The sequence below is a fragment of the Gopherus flavomarginatus genome, chromosome 4 (genome assembly GCF_025201925.1).
Source record: "Gopherus flavomarginatus isolate rGopFla2 chromosome 4, rGopFla2.mat.asm, whole genome shotgun sequence".
Taxonomy (NCBI): domain Eukaryota; kingdom Metazoa; phylum Chordata; order Testudines; family Testudinidae; genus Gopherus; species Gopherus flavomarginatus.
Window position 1 is genome coordinate 31,088,190 of NC_066620.1, and position 24,696 is coordinate 31,112,885.

The 24,696-nt window shown below is 43.5% G+C and overlaps 1 protein-coding gene across 1 annotated transcript in view; it reads right to left on the reverse strand.

The window, feature by feature from the left end:
- The window catches only part of FSHR (follicle stimulating hormone receptor), a 134,665-nt gene that overhangs the window by 54,604 nt on the left and 55,365 nt on the right, over positions 1 to 24,696 (reverse strand). Inside the window, 3 exon segments of the mRNA XM_050951855.1 lie at positions 13,874 to 13,948; positions 14,399 to 14,473; positions 22,685 to 22,699. Coding sequence (XP_050807812.1) covers positions 13,874 to 13,948; positions 14,399 to 14,473; positions 22,685 to 22,699 — 165 coding nt within the window.

Consider the following 24,696-nt stretch of genomic DNA (forward strand, 5'->3'; position numbering starts at 1 on the left):
AACCCAAAGTTATGGAGACAGATATGAATCAAGGAAGCCAGCAGAGTATCAGAAACCTGGAAAAATCTCTGACTGGATGGGCTCAGATGTTTGGTCACAAGCTGAGGTGGTTCAAAAGTTTTGGATTTTTTTTAAGCAGAATTTTTTTATTGTTTCTTTAAACGATCAAACACAGCAAGCAGCAAATATTAGGCCACACACTTCTGAAACCCCAAACCATATTTAGGTTTTGGCAGACTAATTTCAGATTTACAATTAAAAAAACCACAACAAATTTTGAAGGAAAGCAGACATTGTCAGTGATTTTTTTCTGCTTTTTAAAAAAAACTAGTTTTCGATCCAAAAAAAGTTTTGATGGAAAATATTTGTCCAACCTTTTTAATGAGCTTTAGTGCCTTTTAGCACTAGCTGATGCTGAAAACCAGTGATACCTTGTAAAGAAGTTTTCTGAAAACTGGGTTTGTACTGAGATGCGAAGGTTTATTTTTCCCAGGGCTGCCCATGGCAGGGGAGCAAGTGGGGCAACTTGCACCAGGTCCCACAGGGGCCCCCACGAGAATATGGTATTGTATAGTATTGCAATTTTTTTATGGAAGGGGTCCCTGAAATTGCTTTGCCCCAGGCCCCCTGAATCTTCTGGGCAGCCCTGCATCATTGTCCCTGAGAACCTAAAAGGGTGTTACACTCTTCACTTGGCATTCCAAAGGAAGGCATTGAGATTGTGAAACTGCTCAGCCCCCAGGAACCCTCGGACTGTAAAGTGAAGAGAATGCTCTTCAAAGCAGAGAACTCAAACAATACTGCTCCTTAAATCCCTACATCAATCCCAACAATAAAGGCAATGAGAGCACACTGCCACATGCTGCCCAGCATGGCCATACAGGTGAAGAGTCTCCTGAAGGAGCTGATTGACTCAACTGATTCTGAAGTAAAAATATCACTGCCTGAAGTGTTATCTTAGAGGTTTCCCATTCAACTGTCAGCCAAGACAAAACAGTGTTAGCTTGAGAGATAAAATGATATCATAGTACAAGCAAGCTGATGTCCTAGATTTCTTCTATATATGTTTCATATGAACACTATACCACTACTCATAATCAATAAGTGCAGTGAATTACTTTTTAGTGAAAACAAATATTCTTATTGTAAAAGAAACATGAGAATAAATTACGATAAATTAAATAGATTATTCCAGCAGCCTGTGATTTCTTTTCCATTTTGAAAATTCTAGTGGAAAATTTTCAACTGGTTTCAATTGGCACAATAATTTATACTAAAGGAGTAGCTAGATTTTGAATTATAGGAGTGAAATCTGGGATCATGTGGTCAGTGACACAACTCCCTTCGACTTCAGTGGAGCCAGATTTTCACCGTAAGTATTTAAGTTCTGCATTCAAGAGATGCAAATGGGTTCCAAACAAATAACTGTGCATGCAAAATATGCAGTGGATAGTGGTATGTGCAGTTACTGGTTTTGTGTGTGCAACTGTATGTTTTTGGAATAACTACCACTTTGCACCTCCATTTGCATGTTTTGGCCTAAGGTGCACTTTTGAGGTACAGCCATGAATGCAGGGGGTGGTATGTGTTGGGGGGTGGTATGGAGCCATACTGACCTAGTGGGACTTCAGGGATGCACAATACTCCTCTGAGCTTTCTGATGCATGCTGGTAGGTGAAGGGGGTATTTAGCGTGATGCAACCCATTCTCCCTGTTTTTTCCAGTGCAAGTGAGGGAGCATAGCAATGGCCTTGCCTCCCTAGATTATAAGCAATTCACACAAAGGCTTCCCTATGTCCAAGGGGTCAGGGAATGCAGCTCTGAAGGCTTTTTTTTAAAACTACAATCTGCCAGTTATGGTTCAACACACAACAAGACACAGGTGTTCCACATTTCAGCCAGTTATTACAGTGTGGTAGGTGTGAAAAGTTACAACTATACTTCAGGGCAGACAGCGGAAACATTCAGGGGCTACAACTGTGGCTGAATTTATGGGGGCTGAAAAGAAGTATGGAAATATTCACTGCACTCTTCTTTGTGCAAGAGACAGCCACAGTCTGTTTTGTAAAGGGACTGTACGGTGCAAAAGAAATACGCTCTTCTTACAGCACTGCAGGTTTGGGACGTGTTGCTTTGTCTGACTGCATTAACTAAAAGGAAGTAAGAGAGGGGCAGAACATGGCTCCAATCCTTTATATACTGAGTAACTCAGTTAAACTCTTGATGATCACTTTACTACAATCTGTGTGATCAAAATATAGGCTCACGTCCTTCAAAATGTAATCCTAAATGTTTACATAAAAGCAACTACAATTTGTCCAGTTGGGTTTTTTCTAAATGCTGGCCAGTCAATGCTATCTGTCTTTTTCCCTGCCTTGCTCTCATGTCTCTCTTTCTCCTCTCCCATATTGCCTCCATCTAACACATGTTTAGTAGAAAGAGGAATCTTAAGATCTCTTCTAGTTCTCCAGTGAAAGGTCCTTGTAGAATGAAAATAAAATCCAAATTTGGCAGCAATACCAGAAACAACGTCTTCTAACAGGTAAAAGGTATTTGGAAATGTCAGAAAGATGTTCTAGTCTGATACTTTGCTTACTAAACAACAGTTTGTCCTTCCCAGATCACTCTGGACCACACAATCTGCTAAAATACTTAACAAAGTATCTGGTAAGAAGAGACATCTCCTTTGCTAAGCTCCTCAGCTGGGAGTTTGTAGAGACAACACAGACTGAGATGAAACACAGAATTACGTTGAAAGACAGCAGACTGACAATGTTTCCTTTTCACACTCCATAATGTAGGCTTGTGATTCCAGGTGGCTGCTAAGCTTGTACTAACACCCTTAAATTCCACATACTGCAGTTGTCTCATGATTCCTTCCTATTGCTATTCACAGGCTGAGATGCCAGAACCTCAAATAGACAAGAGAAACCACAAAATTACTAAAGAGGGAAAAATGACTAAATTCCATCAGGATTGCACTTAATACATGACAGCAAAGAAAAGTGGTGTCATCTTCTGTCTCCAGATTCCTCTATCCAGCTGACATATGCCACTGCTGCTGGATATGCTAGCTAGCTCATTTATTACACTGTACTCCTGTGGCTAAGGCATGGGTCCTGGTTAGATGAGTGAGAGGCACAATGTAACTTCCACTATTAGTTGAAGAGTGTACTGAAGTCTTAGAAATGTGAAACTCTGGGTCTGTCACTTTGCTGGATGAACTAGATGAGAAAGTATTCTACAAAGGAGATCCACTGAAGCAAATGATGTTTAGAAAAGTGCAGTCCTCTGAGACTTGTACCGTTTAAAATGCTTTCCCAAGCTTTAACTCACATGGAAATGAGTTTAAATATGACTTGGGTCTTGGAAGTTGAAAAGGAAAGCACAGCTGGAGGACAGCATTCAATTGACTAATCATACAAGTATGGCTAATGCTTTCTCTACTACCCATGACTCTTTTGACCTTTCTTCTATGCAAAGTCTCCCCTACCAACCCCCAGCATCCATTTTCTCAGCTCCTGTTCCATGTCACTGAATGCCTCTGCAGAAAGTCCCATGAGCAGGTGGATTTTCTCCACAAATCTGTTTTTTTATTTTTAAGTTGTGCAGTCTTCCATATCACCCTCATTCTCCTATGCCCACAAGCACTATTATCTTTTGGTTACTTCTGACTCCAGTTTCAACCATCCTTCCTTGCTTTCTGTGCAAGATCTTAAGAACATAAGAATGGCCATACTGCGTGAGACTAAAGGTCCATCCAGCCTAGTATCTTGTCTACTGACAGTGACCAATGCCAGGTGTCCCAGAGGGAGTGAATCTAACAGGTAATGATCAAGTGATCTCTCTCCCACCATCCATCTCCACCATCTGACTAACAAACAGAGGGTAGGGACACCATTCCTTACCCATCCTGGCTAATAGTCATTAATGGACTTAACCTCCATGAATTTATCTAGCTCTCTTTTAAACCCTGTTATAGTCCTAGCCTTCACAACCTCCTCAGGCAAGGAGTTCCACAGGTTGACTGTGCACTGTGTGAAGAACTTCCTTTTATCTGTTTTAAACCTGTTGCCCATTAATTTCATTTGATGGCCCCTAGTTCTTATATTATGGGAACAAGTAAATAACTTTTCCTTATTCACTTTCTCCACACCACTCATGATTTTATATACCTCTATCATATTCCCCTTAGTATCCTCTTTTCTAAGATGAAAAGTCCTAGCCTCTTTAATCTCTCCTCATATGGGACCCATTCCAAACCCCTAATCATTTTAGTTGCCTTTTTCTGAACCTTTTCTAGTGCCAGTATATCCTTTTTGAGATGAGGGGCCCACATCTGTACACAGTATTCAAGTATCTTCTCTTGAGGGAGTCAGGAAAATAAAAATCTGCTATAGCCTTCCTCTTGTTCCCCTTCCCCTTGAATACTCTCCCCTTTCTTCTTTCTTACTGCCATTGACATTTCTTGTCAGGTTTCCACCATCTCTGATTCCTTTATCCATTCCAAAGACTCCTTCCCCTTCTGTCTCTTAACCTCCCTTGCTAACATCCTCTCCCTTACCTTCCTCCTTAACCTCTGGTTCCTGTAAAAAAAATACAAGTGTTTTTGTTCTCCCCACTTCTGAAAAACCTACCTCTCCAACTACCATCTCCACCTCCCCTTCATCCTTGAGTTCATCGTCATTTTTTGCCCCCCCTCTTCTCACTTTACACCTTTTTGGGGGCAGTGCCTTGTATCATTCCCCTCCTGACTGCTGTCTATGGTGGGAAGGGCAGCCCTTCACTCCAATGCTCTGGCTGCAATAATGGCCCCCGAGGATAGCTGTGTGAAAGTTAGAGCAGCCACCAGGGAATTGAATTGGGCCAGGGACTGGAGGTGCACAATTAGGAAAGAAATACCTTCAGCTGTATTTGCATTATTGTAGTGTGACAAAAACAGGACTGGTTTTCCTTTCATTTGCACCAGTTTCACGCTAGCTAAAGGTAGCATAAAATCCCTCTTTACCCTATGAGGGGTTAATTCCTCTTTTACCTGTAAAGGGTTAAGAACCTAGCTGACACCTGACCAAAAGGACCAATAAGGGGACAAGATACTTTCAAATGGGGGGGAGGCTTTGTCTATCTGTTCCGTGTGGCTTTGGCCAGAAACAGATCAAGAAAGCAAGCAATCCAACTCCATTAATATTAGTAAGTACTAGCGAAGGACTGCATTAGCTTACTTTTATTTTGGCTTGTGATTTCTTTTGTAGGCGGAGGGAGGTTTATCCCTGGTTTTGTAACTTTACGTTTTTGGCTAGAGGGAGGTTTATCTCAGGTTTTGTAACTTTAAGGTTTTGCCTAGAGGGGAAATCCTCTATGTTCTTGAGTCTTTTGTTATTCTGTAAAGTACTTACCATCTTGATTTTACAGAGGTGATTCCTTTACCTTTTCTTTAAGTAAAATTCTTCTTTTAAGAACCTGATTGATTTTTCATTGTTTTAAGATCCAAGGGTTTGGGTCTGTGTTCACAAGCCTGCCCAGGAAAAGGGGTGTAGTGGCTTGGGGGGATATTTAGGGAAGGTAGGGCTCCAAGTGGCCCTCCCTAAATGTTTGTTTAAATCATTTGGTGGTGGCAGCATTACTTAATCCAAGGTACAAGAAAGAATTTGTGCTTTGGGGAGTTTTTAATCTAAGTTGGTAGAAATAAACATAGGGGGGACTTCATGCGGGTCCCTACATCTGTACACTAAAGTTCAGAATGGGGAGGGAACCCTGACAACACCTTTTTTGGGTAGTGCCTTGTATCATTCCCCTCCTGACTGCTGTCTGTGGGGGAAGGGCAGCCCTTCACTCCAATGCTCTGGCTGCAATAATGGCCCCCGAGGATAGCTGTGTGAAATTTAGAGCAGCCACCAGGGAACTGAATTGGCCCCAGGACTCGGAGAGCACAATTGGAAAGAAATACCTTCAGCTGTATTTGCATTATTATAGTGTAACAAAAAGAGGACTGGTTTTCCTTTCATTTGCACCAGTTTCATGTTGGTCCAACTCCATTACAGTTACCCCTGATTAACACCACTAGGAGAGAAGAATCAGGCTCTTTGCGTGCACGTTAAGGTTGATATAATTTATGCTGACTATCATCAGTTACAAGGAGATGTTTTGGCAGTTGGGAATCACTGGACATACAGGAATTCTGGCCAACCTCCTTTTCCACACCTGTTGTCCCAACTGCCAGGAGTGGGAGGTGAAGCAGGAGATACCCAAAGAGTCCTCTACCCAGGGAATCCTCTGGTGGGTGGCTATACTGCCTCCAGGGCAGGATCTGGGCCAGGAAATAAGTGGGAGGGGCTGATTCCACAAAGAGTGACACTAGGTCAAGGTGGAATTAATAAAAGAATACTCTCTTTTCAGGGAAACACCGTGATGAGCTTCTTCTGAGTCACTAGCTAGGCTGCAGGCATTGGAGGTTAGGTGGGAGCAGGGCATGGGGTGTGAATGAGGAAGAGATTTAGATGATGGTGTTGCCTGTGACTCAGGGATTCAACTCTTGCCTCTTTCATTTGGATATTCCTGATGCGATACCTGATGGAGTAAGAGGCAGGTGTCCTATTCATCTTATTAATAGCACACCATAACAGTAGAGATGGAACTTTGGCTACTGAAACTTGAAAAGTAAAATGCTCTGACCTGAGTATAAATGTTTTTAGCAACTGAAACTATATGCTAGAGCAAAGCCTTCTAATTTCTTATCTTAAGAAACAAAATCAAATTACCGATTTAATTCAAAACTCTGAACAAAATTAAAAGTGTGGGGAGCTTGCCAGTAGGAATCCGAGCTGGTAGAGGTTCCCTGGATTCTGTAGATTAGATAAACCTGACAGAATAACTGATATTAGCAGAATGAAGCAATATCATAACAAGGTCTAAAAGCTACAGAATGGAACTGGAAGATTACACTTATTAGGGGTGGGGAGCAGCAGGGTATGTGAAAGGGTTGCAGAGATTAAACTATAATTTACTGAATGAAAAAGAGCAAAATCCAGCTGACTGACAATTACAGCAACTGGACACGATGGGAAGGGAATGTACTGTAAACCTTATTTAAAAATCAATAGGTAATTTTTCCCATGTTGCAATATGAAAGGCCATAAGTTAAGGTAAAGGAGAAAAGTACCCGCCATCAAACAATATTTGGAGAAAATAAAAATCAGATCAACAAATTTACACTTAGTTCTTAATTCTATAGTTTAAGCACATTTCATGATTTTTTTAAAATCACTCTTGTTTTCTCAGTGAAGTGTTTCACATTCCGATGAACTTCACTAGTTTTTCATCTATGCCATCAGCAGATCAGCGTGAAATAAAATCACAGCCAAGACTATATTGGTGCAACATTTGTAAATATATAACTACACTTTAATAAAGATAATACAGAAATCACACAATACAGCAGCTCAAGCCATGTATTTCAGTTTACCAGGGTTTAAATAATGAATGTTTGTGCAGCTTTAAATTGCCACAACTCTAAAATCCAAACTCAGCCCAAAATCTATGATATCATCTGCTGACATAGAATTTAGCTGTGATCTGTGATGCAGAAAGTCCATTAAGGGTGAGACTACTGCTGCCTCAAATGTCCACAATTACTTCTCTGTTCAGGAGGCCAATGTAGCCACCAGAAAATGAGCATAAAAAAAGATCTGTCCAGGGGTATGTTGATTCAGCTGTCAGCAGATATCTAAAGTGATATCCACGTAAACAGGGATCAATTTTGAACATGTGATGGTGCTGTCCCGAGAGGCAGGAAACACCCAAGTTCCCATAAAGAGGAGAAAATTGAGTAGGTGTAGAGAGATTATATTATTCAGTGCTTAAGATGCTAGCAAGAGCTCTTCTTCATTATGTGTCTAGTTCCAATTGGCTGTGCATAACAAGAGCTTCATACCAGCTCATAATCAGGATCAGGGACAAACAACTCAGAGAGAGACTACTGGAAGATCCCAAATTAACTCCTGAGAAAGCAAATTAGAATTGCCAAGCAAAGGAAGTCACCCAGTTCAGACTGGAGTTTATGGAGGGTATACACTGCTCTGACACGGTGGACATGGTAAAGAATCCATAATACAACAAGACAAGAGACCTAAAGCAGAAAGGCATGTGGAGCTCAAAGCTGGAATCCACCAAAGACAGAACAGGACACTACACACACTGTGGCAAACAACACAAGCCACGAAAACCCATGGCATATGGAAAAAGATGCAAGAACTACAATGGATTACAACACTTTGCAAAAGCTTTGCTTTATTCTATGTCCAGTCCCAACTGGCTGTGCTAAACAACAACAAGAGCTTCTCAGAACCCTGCCCAGACTCTCTTTATGGGCTGAGCTTCCCACACAGACAGGGCCGGCTCTAGGCACCAGCGTTCCAAGCATGTGCTTGGGGCAGCACTTTAGAGGGGCGTCATTTTGGCCCTTTGGGGTCTTTTTTTTTTTTTGCTTTGGCAGTGGCACTCCAACTTTATTTATTTATTTATTTTGCTTGGGGCAGCAAAAAACCTGGAACAGGCCCTGCACGCAGACCCCCAATCCCACAACTATAAGAATGATTTGATATCTGCTAAATATGTCCTTCAGTGACTTCTGGGGATCAATACATTTTGCTTATGACAAAGCAAGTTAAGAGGTGTCTTATCAGGGTAATGATGAGCTACCTACTGGTACCTTTCAAGGTCCACAGCACTTGGAGTCTGATCCAAATCCCACTGAAGTCAAAGAAAGTATTTCCACTGATATCAGTGGGCATTGGATCAGGCCCTTCATTGATCAGCTAATTTTAATTGCCTGTCCATACTGCACATTATATATTTCTGGTTGCAAAAAAGTGACCTAAACCATTCAGGAGAGCCAACCTGACAAGGAAAGGGCAACTTTTCACGTACCTTTGTGCATGAAAATCTTTAAGGATTTTTTCTGTCTAGTAACCAGCTGTAATACAGAACTTAGTGTCCCTGGATTTCTAATATTAGCTCGCTAGCTCCCTATTTAGACACTTAACTAAAAGCGGTCTCAGTTGTAGATGTGTTGTGCACCCACAATGTTTATCGAAGTAAATGGGAAATGTGCCTGCTCAGTTTCTGAAAGTAAGTCCACTTGTAGTTAGGAGCCTAAACAATGATTTAGGTGTCTAAACTTAGATACCCATATCTGAAAACTGTGGCTAGTGGGACTGCTTCCATGTGTAAGGGAAGCAATATTTGGGCTTTTATCTTTAGGGCATGAAAAAAATTAATGTGATATCCTGGACTATCTATGGCTGTACATCAAAGATGACCCAGGAAGCTTATTTAAGTTTGCAGCCACTAAACACAATTACTGTTAAATAGGGCTTGGCTACACTGGAGAGTTGCAGCGCTGGTGAGGGGGTTACAGCACTGCAACTCAGGATGTGGCCACACTTGCAAAGCACAGCCAGCGCTGCAACTCCCTGGTTGCAGCGCTGGCTGTACACCTGGTCTGCCTCGGGTGTAGCGATTCCAGCGCTGGTGATGCAGCACTGGTCATCAAGTGTGGACACCAACAGCGCTTTTATTGGCCTCCGGGGTATAAGGAGGTATCCCAGCATACCTTTTCAGTCACTCTGGTAATCGTTTCACACTCCACTGCCCTGGGCTCAGCTGACCCCCCCTTTAAATGCCCCGGGAATTTTAAAAATCCCCTTCCTGTTTGCTCAGCCAGGTGTGGAGTGCAATCAATCAATCAATCAATCAGCGACCATGCCTCCACGCCCCAAACGAGCCCCAGCATGGAACAGTTCCGAGCTGCAGGACCTCATCAGTGTTTGGGGTGAGGAAGCTGTGCAAGCACAGCTGCGCTCCAGCCGGAGAAATTATGATACCTATGGGCAGATATCAAAGTCCTTGCTGCTAAGGGGCCATGAACGGGACACGTTGCAGTGCAGGGTAAAAATAAAGGAGCTGCGCAGTGCCTATTGCAAAGCCCGTGAGGGAAATCACCGCTCAGGAGCTGCCTCCACGACCTGCCGTTTTTACAAGGAGCTGGATGCCATACTTGGGTGTGACCCCACTGCCAATCTGAGGAGCACGATGGATAGTTCAGAGCAGGGAGAAATGGGGGAGGGTGTAGAGGAAGCAGAGAGTGAGGTTACTGGGGTGGAGGGAGACACCCCAGAGTCCCAGGAGGCATGCAGCCAGGAGCTCTTCTCAAGCCAGGAGGAGGTTAGCCAGTCGCAGCACCTGGAAGTTGTTGGTGAAGAAGAAGCAGAGGAGCGTGTTCCGGGTAAGCAGATTTTATGTTTTGGGAGAGGAGGGTTGGGGTTATGGCTGCCTGCATGCATGCCTAAATGTGGAATAGCCCATTGATTTGCTCTATCACGTCTCTGTAATCGGCCTCGGTAATCTCTTGAAAACTTGCAGCCAGAGCGTGGGCAATGTGCGTGCGCAAGTTTATAGAGAGAGCCACCGTGGTCCTTGTCCCGGTCAGGCTAACTCGTCCGAGCCACTGTGCCGCGAGGGGTGGGGGGACCATTGCTGCACACAGGCAAGCTGCATAGGGACCAGGGCGGAATCCACATTGCTGTAGAAGACCCTCCCTCTCTTCCCAGGTAACACGCAGCAGTGATATATCTGGCAGTAGGAAACCCTGTTGAGAATGTAGGGATACTGCTTAGTGCAGGGCGCCACGTTCGCGGTCCCCCCCCGTGCAGGTCGGCAGCTTCCCGGCCCCCCCCCCTTGCAGGTCGGCAGCTTCCCGGCCCCCCCCCTTGCAGGTCAGCAGCTTCGCGGTCCACCCCCCCTACAGGTCGGCAGCTTCGCGGTCCCCCCCCCTTGCAGGTCGGCAGCTTCGTGGTCCCCCCCCCCTTGCAGGTCGGCAGCTTCCCGGTCCGCCCCCCTCTTGCAGGTCGCCAGCTTCCTGTTCCCTCCTGTCCCCTGTGCAGGCCCCCAGCTCCCTCCTCTATCCAGTGCAGAGAAACCCCAGTGAGCCATCAGGCAGTTCCCCTTCCCAGGTGAAGTCGGGGCAGAAACACTCACCCCATTGCTCGCCATGCCTTTGCTTCCGTGGTCTCTCTGTGCTATGTTAGGTATGTGGGAATGATGCTACAAAAAGTCTACAAACTCCTTCACTGTGTGATAATAAACAATGTAGCCTCTGTGTATTACATGTTTCTATCTATGTTTTTTTAAGTGACCTTGAATAATGCAGCCGGATCACCGCCTGCTCGTCGCTTGCAGAACTTGAGGAAAAATCCGTGAAAATCAAAAGAAGAATTGATCAAAGCAGTTATGAATCAGTACGCCAGAGAAAGTAGGAAGACGCAGGAATGGAGAGAGAAAATGCATGAGTGGAGGCAAACACAAAGCAGGAGAAAGGAATTGGCTACCAGAAAAACCTCGAAGCAGTTGATAAGCCTCCTGGCTTGCCAAACTGACTCTTTCCAGTCTCTCGTAGCCATGCAGGCAGATCTGTACCGTGGTAACCCACAACCCTCCCAAAGCTCTCTTTCTTGTTCCCCAGTATTTGCACAAAACACCCTTCTCCAGCAGCCTGTTTCTTACTACCCCCAGCTGCCGCCAACACCTGTACGATCACCTACCAGCCCTGATAACTACAATCCTTACCCTGTGCACTCCATCCCCATGACGCTGCAGCATATTAATCCTGAAGTGCAGCAGACATTGAACAGCAATCCAAACAGGACATATTCAAACCTCTGAATGTACAGTCCACCACCCTACTCCCCCTGCCCTTTTATGTACTGTATTTTGAATAAAGGATTTCATGGCTTTTACAATAGTTTTTATTATTGCAGAAGGTGGTAAATACTGTACCCCAAGGGAAAAACGAGCACAGCAAAGGCACCAAACATTACTGTTGGCTCTCAGCATCAAATTGTCCCTTAAGGCATCCCTAATCCTTGAAGCCCTTTGCTGGGCCTCTCTAGTAGCCCTGCTCTCTGGCTGTGCAAATTCAGCCTCTAGGCGTCGAACCTCGGAGGTCCATTCCTCACTGAATCTTTCACCCTTCCCTTCACAAATATTATGGAGGGTACAGCACGCGGATATAACAGCGGAGATGCTGCTTTCCCCCAAATCTAGCTTCCCATAAAAACAATGCCAGCGGGCTTTCAAACGGTCAAAAGCACACTCCACAGTCATTCTGCACCAGCTCAGCCTGTAGTTGAACCAGTCCTTGCTCCTGTCAAGCTTCCCTGTATACGGTTTCATGAGCCATGGCATTAAGGGGTAAGCGGGGTCTCCAAGGATCACAGTGGGCATTTTGACGTCCCCTACTGTGATCTTGCGGTCTGGGAAAAAAGTCCCGGCCATCAGCTTCCTGAAAAGGGCACTGTTCCGAAAGATGTGTGCATCATGTACCTTTCCAGGCCATCCTGAGTAAATGTCAGTGAAACGCCCACGGTGATCCACAAGCGCTTGCAGAACCACGGAGAAATACCCCTTGCGATTAACGTACTCTGATGCCAGGTGGGGTGGTGCCAGAATAGGAATATGTGTCCCATCTATTGCCCCTCCACAGTTAGGGAAACCCATTTGTGCAAAGCCATCCACAATGTCCTGCAAGTTCCCCAGAGTCACAGTTCTTCTTAGCAGGGTGCGATTAATGGCTGTGCAAACTTGCATCAGCACCATTCCAATGGTGGACTTTCCCACTCCAAACTGGTTCGCCACCGATCGATAGCTGTCTGGAGTTGCCAGCTTCCAGATTGCAATAGCCACCCGCTTCTCCACTGGCAGGGCAGCTCTCAATCTCATGTCCCTGCGCCGCAGGGTAGGGGCGAGCTCAGCACATAGTCCCATGAAAGTGGCTTTTCTCATCCGAAAGTTCTGCAGCCACTGCTCGTCATCCCAGGCTTGCAGGACGATGTGATCCCACCACTCAGTGCTCGTTTCCCGAGCCCAAAGGGGCCGTTCCATGGTGCTGAGCACGTCTGTTACTGCCACAAGCAATTTACTGTCTTGAGTGTCAGGCGAATCAATATCATCGTCTGACTCCTCACTGTCACTTTGCAGCTGAAGGAATAGCTCCACTGCCATGTGCTGGCAACATTCATCAGCAAGGTCGCAGCAGCTCGGGCTCCATTTGTAACAGAAATCGCGCTGCAGACTCACAATGCCGCCAAACTGCTCGGAATGTGTAGCAAAGCACCACGGGGCATTGGAACAGGAAGCGGAAAGACCCGCACCTTTCCGTCCCCTTCCCACAAGCCACAGCGCCAAAATGGGACGAGGTGCTCTGTGGGATAGCTGCCCACAATGCACCACTCCCAACAGCACTGCAAGTGTTGCAAATGTGGCCACACTGTAGCGCTGGTAGCTGTCAGTGTGGCCACACTGCAGCGCTGGCCCTACACAGCTGTATGAACACAGCTGTAACTACCAGAGCTGCAGAACTGTAAGTGTAGCCATGGCCATAGAGTCCATTGGATTTCATTTGTTTTTTTAATACACAGCTGAAGAGAGATTATCAGTCAGTTTAAGGCTGCATGCTATAAGATGCAAGAATATTTTTGGATTGTACTTTATTTTAAGGACAAATTTAATTATCACTGAATTATGATGGCATCCCCATGGGAGCAGATATGGCAACTGCAATAGTGCAAGCGACATTCACAATGAGGAGCGCTATTTAAATGAAACTAAAATTAAGCTGAATACCAAATGAGCTCATATTAAAAGGATTTAATCATCCAATGAGTATAAATGAAGTATAAATGAAAGCCATTGCTGAAACACTGCAATTGTTGAAAGGAAGCAGAGTGAAAATGTTTATGAATATTTGTATGAAAGATAATTGAAATTCATTCACATTGTTTCAAACAATTATCATAATTGCAAGTGTAAAAATTCTTACAGATATTTGAGGCTAGGAAGATTCTGGAAGGCATCTTGGTCAATGTACACAAGGTTATTTGCTTTCTCAATTCTTCTGCAAAAGGAGAAAATAAAACATTACAGCAAATGGATCAGTGCCTTCTTAAATAGATCCAGGACTTCTCTTAGACAGAAGATAGAGGAGAGCAATACATTTGGAGGCTTTTCTGACAGCGGATAACTCTACATGACTCCAAAGGAGCAGTTAGCCCAAACCTAGCAGAGTCAGAATCCCAGCCCTCCACCTATTTTACCATATTGCTAATAGTTGAGGAAGCGTTTTAGATCAAAGAGTGAGAGTGTTGAGGGCAAACGACCAGGAAAGCATCTGGTTGAGAAAGGAAAGGGTGGGTGGGAAGAGAAGGAAATAGATGAAAAGAGAGATCCTAAGCATATATGTACGCATTTGAATTTTTAAAGTACATCTGAACCAAACCCTTTGATATCTGGCCACCACTAGTCCTTAGATTTCTATCCTATGATCTTATGTTGCTTGCTTACTTACATTTCATGTAGTTTGGGAAGGTTGGAAAACACATTAGCTTCTATGACTTCCAAGGCATCATTCTGGGAGATCTCTCTGGGGAGAAAAGAAGTTGAAATATTTCATGCCATGGTACAAGTGAAAAGATAAGCCAAAGAAGTATGGGTATTTGGTGAAGAATGATATCTAAAATTTATAGGGCACCTTTTATCCAAAGGCCTCAAAGTTCTTTATGAAGGAGGTAAGTATCATTAGTCCCATTTTACAGATGAGGAAACAGGGGCCCAGAGAGGTGAAGCAGGCCTGTGACAGAGCTGGGAATAGAATGCAGGTCTGCTGAGTCTCAGTCGTGTGCTCTATTCACTGGATCACATTGCCTCCCAAAGGTCTTGTAAATTACAACAGGTGCCTGAACATATGAAATTATAGTGCATGATCTATGGGCCACAGACTGTTTATTGGATCTCAGACATCACTGAATGTTAATATAGATTTAGCCAAGACTTTCATAACCCCATGATGGGGAGAAGGGGAACTTTAAATGTAACAGCTCTGAAGAGGCAGGAGTTTTGGTTCCACAGTAACACATATTATGATTTTGTCCTAGTGTAAAATGTTGAGCTTAATTTAAAAATTTTATAGCAAATTTCAAGAGTTCTACTGTCAGAAGGCAGGAAGACACAGAGGTGGTACAGCTCTCCTGTCCCCAGCAAAAAAAATTGAAGAAAGCTCCATCTAATCTAGCTCATGATATTTATATGTGATTAATGCCTTTTATGTATAGTTTCAAAACTGCAAAACAAAAATGGGTACAGTTTTCTTTTATGAGCTGAAACCCCAGCTCTGCCAGAATACATGCAGCTGCATACCACCCTTTGCTCCACTTGTCTCTGGGGGAGTTTCAGCCCATGGTGTAACTTAGAGTAGCCACAGGACTGCTTTACATTACACCAGTTTGGTATGGTCACCAAAGGGCTATCAGAGAGAAATTGCTCTGACCAAACCCTCTGCGGTGAGGGGTATCAGGAGACACAGGCTAGAGCTGGCTATTCCAGAGGGTTACTCATCTGCCAATTTAGAGATCAGAACAAAGTATCCATTTCTCAGGCTTGAATCCGGTCCATGAAGTATATTTTGAGATTTGGATGCAACTCACTAATGGGAGGACACATCAGCACACAGCTGCCAAATGAAGCCCTGTCAAATGGGTCATACTGTGTATCGGGCACCCCTTACTTAAGGTTATTTTGTTCTTTTGAAATTGAGGTAGCTACTGCAAATGGCTTCAGACAAGGCCCAAAGTAAAATAGTAAGAGACAGTCACTATAGGAAGAGATCAATTATAAAAAAAGTTAAAAATTAATATATATGAAATATCCCTCTTTGTTTTGAGCAGCCACTGAACTATGCCTGCCAAGTAGAATGCCTATTTAAAAAACAACCTTGCCTACCTCTTTATTATGTATAAAAATCCTATAAGCATTTTGTTTGTTTGTATTTAAATAAAAAACCACTGCTTTTTTTAAACATTAGCAATTCTGATCTTGTCTACTCTCAAAAACTCTACAGTGACTGGAGAACAAATGAATTTATGATATCCCAAGAGACTGACTGATGAGCAATTGAGAAAGACATGATTTTACCTTTAAATGGGAATTGCATTTATTTAGCTGAGGGCTGTGTTGCTACAGAATCCACATATTCCAGCTTCTCTTTAAAATTTGTTTATATTACAGTAGCACCAATATGACTCAGCTGAGTTTGGGGCTCCACTGTAGTATGACTTATAGGAACACACAGTATGAGACTCTGCCCCAAAGTTCCTATAATCCAAATAGACAAAACTTGGGAGGGAAGACAGAGGCACAGAAAGGTGAAATGGCCATGAAGGGTTAAAATGATATAGCTGGGAACAGAAACCTGGTCAATCCCAATCCACTGTCCTAGCCATTGGATCATGCTGCCTCCACAGTTTACTATAGTGCACAGAATTAAATCCAAGGCCTTAACCAAAATATTTTCCATTCCATTCCCATCTTATCATGATGACATAAGATATGCATTATGAGTAATCACCTTTTACTGTATATTTATATGATAGTGCAAACTGCTTGCTCAAGTACACTTTAAAAGATTGAATGAAATCAATGTTGTTTGAAGCAGCCTTTTAAGAGTTCATTTATTTTTATTATTTTATATGAACAGCACATTTGCTGTTTCCTGCAATCTAAAAATCTGTCATCTAGAAAAAGGCAAATCCACAGAAAATGCAGACCATTTTATACCTCCAAATGAGATTAGTCAGGAGAGAGTCCATGCTGCAAAACAGCACAGGGACAAAGGTTTATTTGCCCTTTGTGATGTAGGTTTTTTGCAGGCCACAATAAAGGCACCAAGATACAGTAAACTATACTGTATGAGCTCCCCAACAGATGGCGTTGCTGAGGTTAATAACGTTTCATGAGTTGACCCAACAAAATGTGTGAATCCAGTGCTGTGACAGGGTTGGAAAGTCTTATCTGACATATAATTTGGGTATGTTTTCAGAAGGATGCTTATTTATTAAATGGTTCTGTGTCAGAAGTATGCTTTTTACTTTGGGAAATTATAGAGGGTTATGTGTTACTTTTAAGAAAGTTTTTGAAATGTTTTTGAAAGAGAAGAGGAGAATAAATGATTAAAAAAGAAAGGAAAGGAAGGAAGATAGAAATCTCTGGTTTTCTTTTAAAAGATTAGTTAAAAAAATCTAACCATACTATATGCATAAAATGGGTTTTTGTTCACCCAAATATTTGGAGAATAAATATTTGTGTTCACATGCATACAAGGGTGTTTGTGTGCAAGCAAGAATATTTATTATTCGTTATCCACTGTCTGTCATTTGTTATTCTCCTGTTTAAATTTTCATTCAAACAGGTAAGAATGAGAAACAACAGCATGATTTAGGTGATCAACCACACCCCATGAATAGGAAATGGAAATGAGCAGTTTGCAAACAGCGCATCTGATGATGTTTTATTTTCTTTAGTTGTTTGAACAATTTTGAATAGTGATGAAATTAGCCATACTCCTAGTCTGTTGATGGACAAAACACAAACACAAACATGTGACAATTGTTCTCTTTGCTGACACAGGGGATCTCAAGAACTAAGAGTACAAAGCTCTAGACCTTAAGTGAAGGGATCAGCTCAAAACAACCACCTCCTTCGTAGGTTAGGCATTGATGAGAACAGATAATATGCTAATAGCATGTAATAGTGAGCTATAAACAGAAAAACAGACTACATTTACTGGATAATTTATGTGCAATGAATAATACTATCTGCTTTAGTACCCATTATCATTGCAAATCCAGATAGAAATTGAGGCATCATTTCTTATTTCTACAATTTTTTGCACAGGTATGTGCAGACAATCAGGAGCAATTTCCAAAATATCAAAGAGGAAACAAACTAAAGTCCTATTCTTGCAAAGCACCTACATGCGTGCTTAACTTTAAGTACATGAGTTGTTTCATTGAAATCAATAGCACTACTCATATTCTCCAAATTAAGCATGTGCATTAAGTGCTCTGTTGAATCAGGGTCTAAACCAAGAAAGAGAATACAAAACAGATGCTTGTCAGAAGACATAATGCAAGTTTGTTTCTATGATTCTATTACTCGGGTACTTTGCTATGATTCTACTATTCTATGTTACCAACTAGGATCAAGGTTTATGATACTAGCCATGGACTATTACATGCAAGTTGGCAATAAGAAAAGCGCTCTCTCAGCTGAAAGACTATCTTTATCTGTCAGCAGGGCCGGTGCAAGGATATTTTGCGCCCTAGGCGAAACTTCCATTTTGCGCCCCCCCCCTCCAAAAATCACATACATTATACACAATACACGGTCACAGAGTAACATGTTATAATTTAGAATTTATGTTTCTGCGCTTTAAGTTTAGCAAATTTAGAAACAAGTTCCTCCAAGTCAATGCTGTGAGCAATGTCACGTTCCTAATTGACAAGGTAGATAGCCCAACAAGTCTTTGTTGCAACACTGATGTTCGCATATATGTTTTTTATCAACTTGAGCTTCCAGAAGCTTTGCTCACCACTGGCCACAGAAACTGGGAGAGTCAAGAGGATGCGAAGAGCAATAACTGTGTTAGGGACACTATCTGTCAGCTTATTTTCCCATATGAAGTTCAATACATCTTGCGGTGATGAACTCCTTTGGACTCGTCTTGCAATAGCTTGCAATTCACTGCACAAGTCAAAGGCATCAATATCTTTGGATTCACCATGTTGCAAAGCTTTCTCCAGATTCAAGCAATGTTCCATAATTTGCTTTGGTGTTTTATTCTGCAAACTGTAAACATTATATATGAAGCCAAATACTGAACTAATTTGCTGCATCAATGTGAATCTTTCTTCAACCGAATGTATTGCTGTGTCAATGACTGCAAAGTAAAAGTTCACTTTGAATTTTTCTTTTGGATCATAAATAGGTTCGTCATCTGCTTCATATGTGAACTGCTTCCTCTTCTTTCTAATACGGATTGGATCTGGTTCAAAAAGTGCCGGTACATCCAACTCCTCCGCAAGTTCACCTGCATCTACCAATGTTTTCTCATAGGCTGCGTCACTTCTGCGGCCCACAAGAAACTTCTTGGTTTCTCCAAGTTGATTAATGGCATCACATATATCAAATTCTTTTGCCTGAAGTTGTTTGCTAGTTATGTTGATCTCAAACAATATGTCATACCACAAAACAAGAGAAACAAGAAACTTGAAACTAGAAATGGCTTTTGTAAGAGCCTTTGCATCAACTCGTGACGTATTGCCAGATGATCCTGTCAGAGTAAGTATTGTCTTCATAGATGTCTACCAGAGGATCACAGAAGTCACCAATGAAAGTCGGATGGAAAAGCTCCCCCCAAGAAGACCTAAGACATGATGGCTGGATACATAAACAGACACCTGTCCCTCACAGGCACTACCTCATAACATGCCAATTTTGCTCAGGACAGAACATCATAGAGGAATACTATGCATTCAGTGGTCTCTACACTGGCCAAGCAACAGCATGAAAACTAACCTAACCAGTCCATCCAACTTTTTTGACTGCTTCTTGGGCACTGGTGAGGGGTAGCGGTGCCAGACTGAGCCCGGTGATGGGTGCACTACAAATCTACAAACTGAGGCAAGATGCTGGGCCTAGAGTCCTGCTGAGACTGCTGTCCTGCACCAAGTGGAGCACAGCCTCCATGAGGAGAGAACTCAAACAAATATCACGCTCCTTCTGCATGATTCCCCCAAGCACTTCTTCAGGCAGCTGCTATGGGAGTCACTCACAGGCTTAGGCCTGCCTGTTGCAGGCAAAACACAGCAGCAGGGCTTAAAACTCAGACAGGACCACCCAGAGGACTCAGGGGGCCTTGGGTAAAGCAAAATCGGGGGCCCCTTCCATAAAACATTTGCAATACTATAGTAACATGTATTAGGAAATGTAAAAAATAACTAGTGAAATACATTCAAAAATTAATTTGTAATTGAAAATAAACTAAATACAGTATTTAAAAACATTAAAAGCTGTAATGGTATGTATACATTTGCAATTACATAATGGGCAGTTGCTGGGTGATTGTGATAGTTGGTACCAATGGGCTGTCGTTGCTTGGGAGTGGTGCTGTTGTTGCCCAAGGCTGGGTGGGGAGCTGGGCTCTGGGTTCACGGGTGCCCAGCTCACAGGGGCTGGGCTCAGGGATGTGGGGAGATAGGGTCGGGGGGTGTCCAGCTCAGAGGGGCTGGGCTCAGAGCTGGGGGTCAGGGCTGTTGGGGGGATGGGGTCAGGGGGTTTCCAGCTCAGACGGACTGGGCTCGGAGCTGGGGGTCAGGGCTGTGGGGGGGATGGGGTCGAGGGGGTTTCCACCTCAGACGGACTGGGCTCGGAGCTGGGGGTCAAGGCTGTGGGAGGGATGGGGTCAGGGGGGTGCCTGGGGGCACTGGGGCAGCTCAGCTCTGCAGGCTGCTGTTCTCTCCAGCCGTCCAGGCACAAGGGAAGCGGGAGCAGGAGCAGGGACCAGCCAAGGACCAAGGGGGCAGGAGCACAGGCACCTGAGGCCGACCTGTGGGGAGGCACTTGCTTACCTTGCCCAATGCATGAGCGTTGGGGTCCTCTTTCTTCCTCCGCTCCACCAGACCACTGCTGAGGCTCTTTTCGTCTCCGTGCCCCTTGCTGGGGCTGACGTGGAGGCTGAGCCAGGGGGTAGCTGCGGCTTTCCTCCAGAAGCGAAGCCCTGGTGTTGCGCCGCTGTCACAGGGCCCCTGCCAAGTGCCCTAAGCAGAGCTGTGCAGCTCTGCCCAGCTGCCGGCGCCCCCGCCGGCAACTAGAAAAATTGCAGAGGCTGGAGCCCCTGCTTTGGGAGGGAGAGGGATTCTGAGCCTCTGCCTGCAGCTCAGGGATTCCCCTGAGTCAGCGCAGCCGCCGTCAGCACAAACCTCTGGGCTGCCACGGCAGCGCCCTGACTCGGGGGGCGTCGTGGGCTGCTGGGCTGCCGCAGCGCTCCCTGACCCCGGGGGGGCCCCGGGCTGCCGGGCTGCGTGGCAACGCGCTGACCCCGGGGGCGCCCTGGGCTGCCGGGCTGCCGCTGCGGTGTGTTGACCCTGGGGGCACCGTGGGCTGCTGGGCTGCCGCGGCGGTGCGCTGACCCCAGGGGCGCCCTGGGCTGCCTGCCGCAGGGCAGCTCAGATTACCTCTCCAGCAGCAGCGGCTGCAACCATTTAAAAAAATTTTGGGGAGCGCCGCTTTTTGGCGCCCTCAAATCTTGGCGCCCTAGGCAACCACTAGTTAGCTTAAATGGTTGCACCGGCCCTGTCTGTCAGGTTAAAGCCTCAAAATTCTCCCAATTCCGTCATGTTTCCAGAAATAAGTGTGTCTTCTATGGTGGATGTTTGTATTTTGTAGGAAACTGGTTTTACTTGCCTTTCCCAAAAGTCCACATCTTCATAATCATCTTCCCAAAACCAATTAATAGAATCATAGAAGATTAGGGTTAGAAGAGACCTCAGGATGTTTTCTAGTGCAACCCCCCCGCTCAAAGAAGGACCAACTGCAACTAAATCATCCCAGCCAGGGCTTTGTCAAACCGGGCCTTAAAAACCAATAAGGATGGAGATTCCACCACCTTCCTAGGTAACCCATTGAAGTGCTTCACCACCTTCCTAGTTAAATAGTTTTTCCTAATATTCAACCTAGACCTTACCCACTGCAACTTGAGACCATTGCTCCTTGTTCTGTCATCTGCCACCACTGAGAACAGCCGAGCTCCATCCTCTTTGAAACCTCCCTTCAGGTAGTTGAAGGCTGCTATCAAATCTCCCCTCACTCCTCTCTTCTGCAGACTAAGTCCAGTTGCCTCAGGCTCTCCTTATAAGTCATGTGCCCCAACCTCCTAATCATTTTTCTTGACCTCTGCTGGACTCTTGCCAATTTGTCCACATCCTTTCTGTAGTGGGGGGCTCAAAACTGGATGCAATACTCCAGATGTGGCCTCACCAGTGCCAAATAGAGGGGAATAATCACTTTCCTCGATCTGCTGGCAATGTGCCTACTAATGCATTTCAGAGTATGTGACTAGATTAATTTATTGCCACTTATCTTTTGTTTTGTTACTTTTCCTCTTTGTTTTGATGGTTTGTCAATAATAATTTAGAAAATTTTGATCAGAACAAAACCAGGAGAGGAGGGATAGTTCAGTGGTTTGAGCATAGGCCTGCTAAACCCAGCGTTGTGAGTTCAAACCTTGAGGAGGCCATTTGGGAATTGCTCCTCCTTTGAGCAGGGGGTTGGAGGAGATGATCTCCTAAGGTCCCTAACAACCTATGATTCATATTTCAAATTATTGAAATCCTCCATGAAATGAAATTATCTTACTCTTGTATAGAGTCAGATTTCAGATTACATTGTGATGGCTTCACTCTTTATAATCAGATAATTACCCCTTGCATCACATTCCCTTTTCCCACCCTGTCCCAATATTTCATCATTCAATTCTCAAATAACAGGATATTGCCAAACATTCAAAAATCATGAGTCAGACTTGCTCACCCTCTCCCACAAAAGAATAATGAGGTTAATGTTTAAAAAAGAAAGTTATATATGGTTCTTTTTATTTGCAATCTGGTTGTTGAGCTGCTAGGGTTCACTCAGGTCACATTTTCCAGTTATTCTCTACAACAGGGATCGGCAACCTTTCAGAAGTGGTGTGATGAATCTTCATTTATTCACTCTAATTTAAGGTTTTGCGTGCCAGTAATACATTTTAACAAGGTCTCTTTCTATAAGTCTATAATATATAACTAAACTATTGTTGTATGTAAAGTAAATACGGCTTTTAAAATGTTGAAGAAGTTTCATTTAAAATTAAATTAAAATGCAGAGCCCTCCGGACTGGTGGTCAGGACCCAGACAGTGTGAGTGCCACTGAAAATCAGCTTGCATACCGCCTTCGGCACGCGTGCCATAGGTTGCCTACCCCTGCTCTACAACTATGAGGGCTGAGATTCTTACGAATGCTCCAGGAGCTGTGGCTTTTGTAAGAACACCAACTATCATGAGACTCAGGATAGAATCACAAGAGTAGGCAATACTGACTTAATCAGGAGATTGTCAATGATCTAAAAATAAAAAAAATAAAAAGAATTCTACAAAAGTTGAAACTAGGTCAAATGACAAAGGATGAATAAACACATAAAACAAGTATATAGGGACAAAATCAGAAAGGCCAAGGCAAAAAAACGAGATCAAACTAGCTAGAGACATAAAGGGTAAACACTTTAGAAGCAAGAGGAAGATCAAGGATGGGGTAGGACCATTACTCAATGAGGGGGAAAATATTAACAGAAAATGTGGAAATGGCAGAGGTGCTTAAGACTTCTTTGTTTCAGTTTTTACCAAGTAGGTTGGTGGTGATTTGATGTCTAATATAGTGAATGCCAGTGAAAATGAGGTAGGATCACAGGCTAATATAGGAAAAGAACAAGTTAAAAATTACTTAGACAAATTAGATGTCTTCAGGTCCCTTGGCCTGATTAAATGAGTCCTGGAATACTCAAGGAGCTGACTGAGAAGATATCTGAGCGATTAGTGATCATCTTGGAAAATTCATGGAAGATGGGAGAGATTCCAGAAGACTGGAAAAAGGCAAATATAGAGCCAATCTATAAAAAGGGAAATAAGGCTAACCCAGGGAATTACAGACCAGTCAGCTTAAGTTCTGTATCCAGAAAGATAATTGAGCAAATAATTAAGAAATCATTTTGCAAACATCTAGAAGATAAGGTGATAAGTAACAGTCCACATGGATTTGTCAAAAATAAATCATGTCAAACCAACCTGACAGCTTTCTTTGGCAGGGTAACAAGCCTTGTGGATAGGGGAGAGTGGTAGATGTGGTATAGCTTGACTTTAGTAAAGCTTTTGATACTGTTTCTCATGACTGTCTCATAAACAAACGAGGGAAATGCAACCTAGATGGACCTACTATAAGGTGGGTGCAAAACTGGTTGGAAAACCATTCCCAGAGAGTAGTTATCAGTGGTTCACAGTCATGCTGGAAGGGCATAATGAGTGAGGTCAGTTCTGGGTCCAGTTCTGTTCAATATCTTTATCAATGATTTTGATAATGGCATACAAAATATACTTATAAAGTTTGCAGATGATACTAAGCTGGGAGGGTAGTGCTTTGGAGGATAGGATTAAAATTCAAAATGATCTGGACAAACTGGAGAAATGGTCTGAAATAAATAGGATGAAATTCAATAAGGGCAAATACAAAATACTCCATTTAGGAAGGAACAATCAGTTGCACATGTACAAAATGGAAAATGACTGCCTCAGAAGGAGTACTGTGGAAAGGGGCCTGGGGGTCATAGTGTACCACAAGCTAAATATGAGTCAACAGTGTAACACAAAAAAACCAAAAAACTCACAAAAAAAATGGACATCTTTCTGGGATGTATTAGCAGGAGTATTGTAAGCAAGACACAAGAAGTAATTCTTCTGCCTCTACTCCACATTGATTAGGCCTCTACTGGAGTATTGTGTCCTGGTGCCACATTTCAGGAAATATGTGGACAAATTGAAGAAAGTAAAGAGAAGAGCAACAAAAAAGAATAAAGGTCAAGAAAACATGTCCTATGAGGGAAGATTGAAAAAATTGGATTTGTTTAGTCTGGAAAAGAAGAGATTGAGAGGGGACATAATAACAGTTTTCAAGTAAATAAAAGGTTGTTACAGGGAAGAGGGAGAAGAATTGTTCTTCCTAATCTC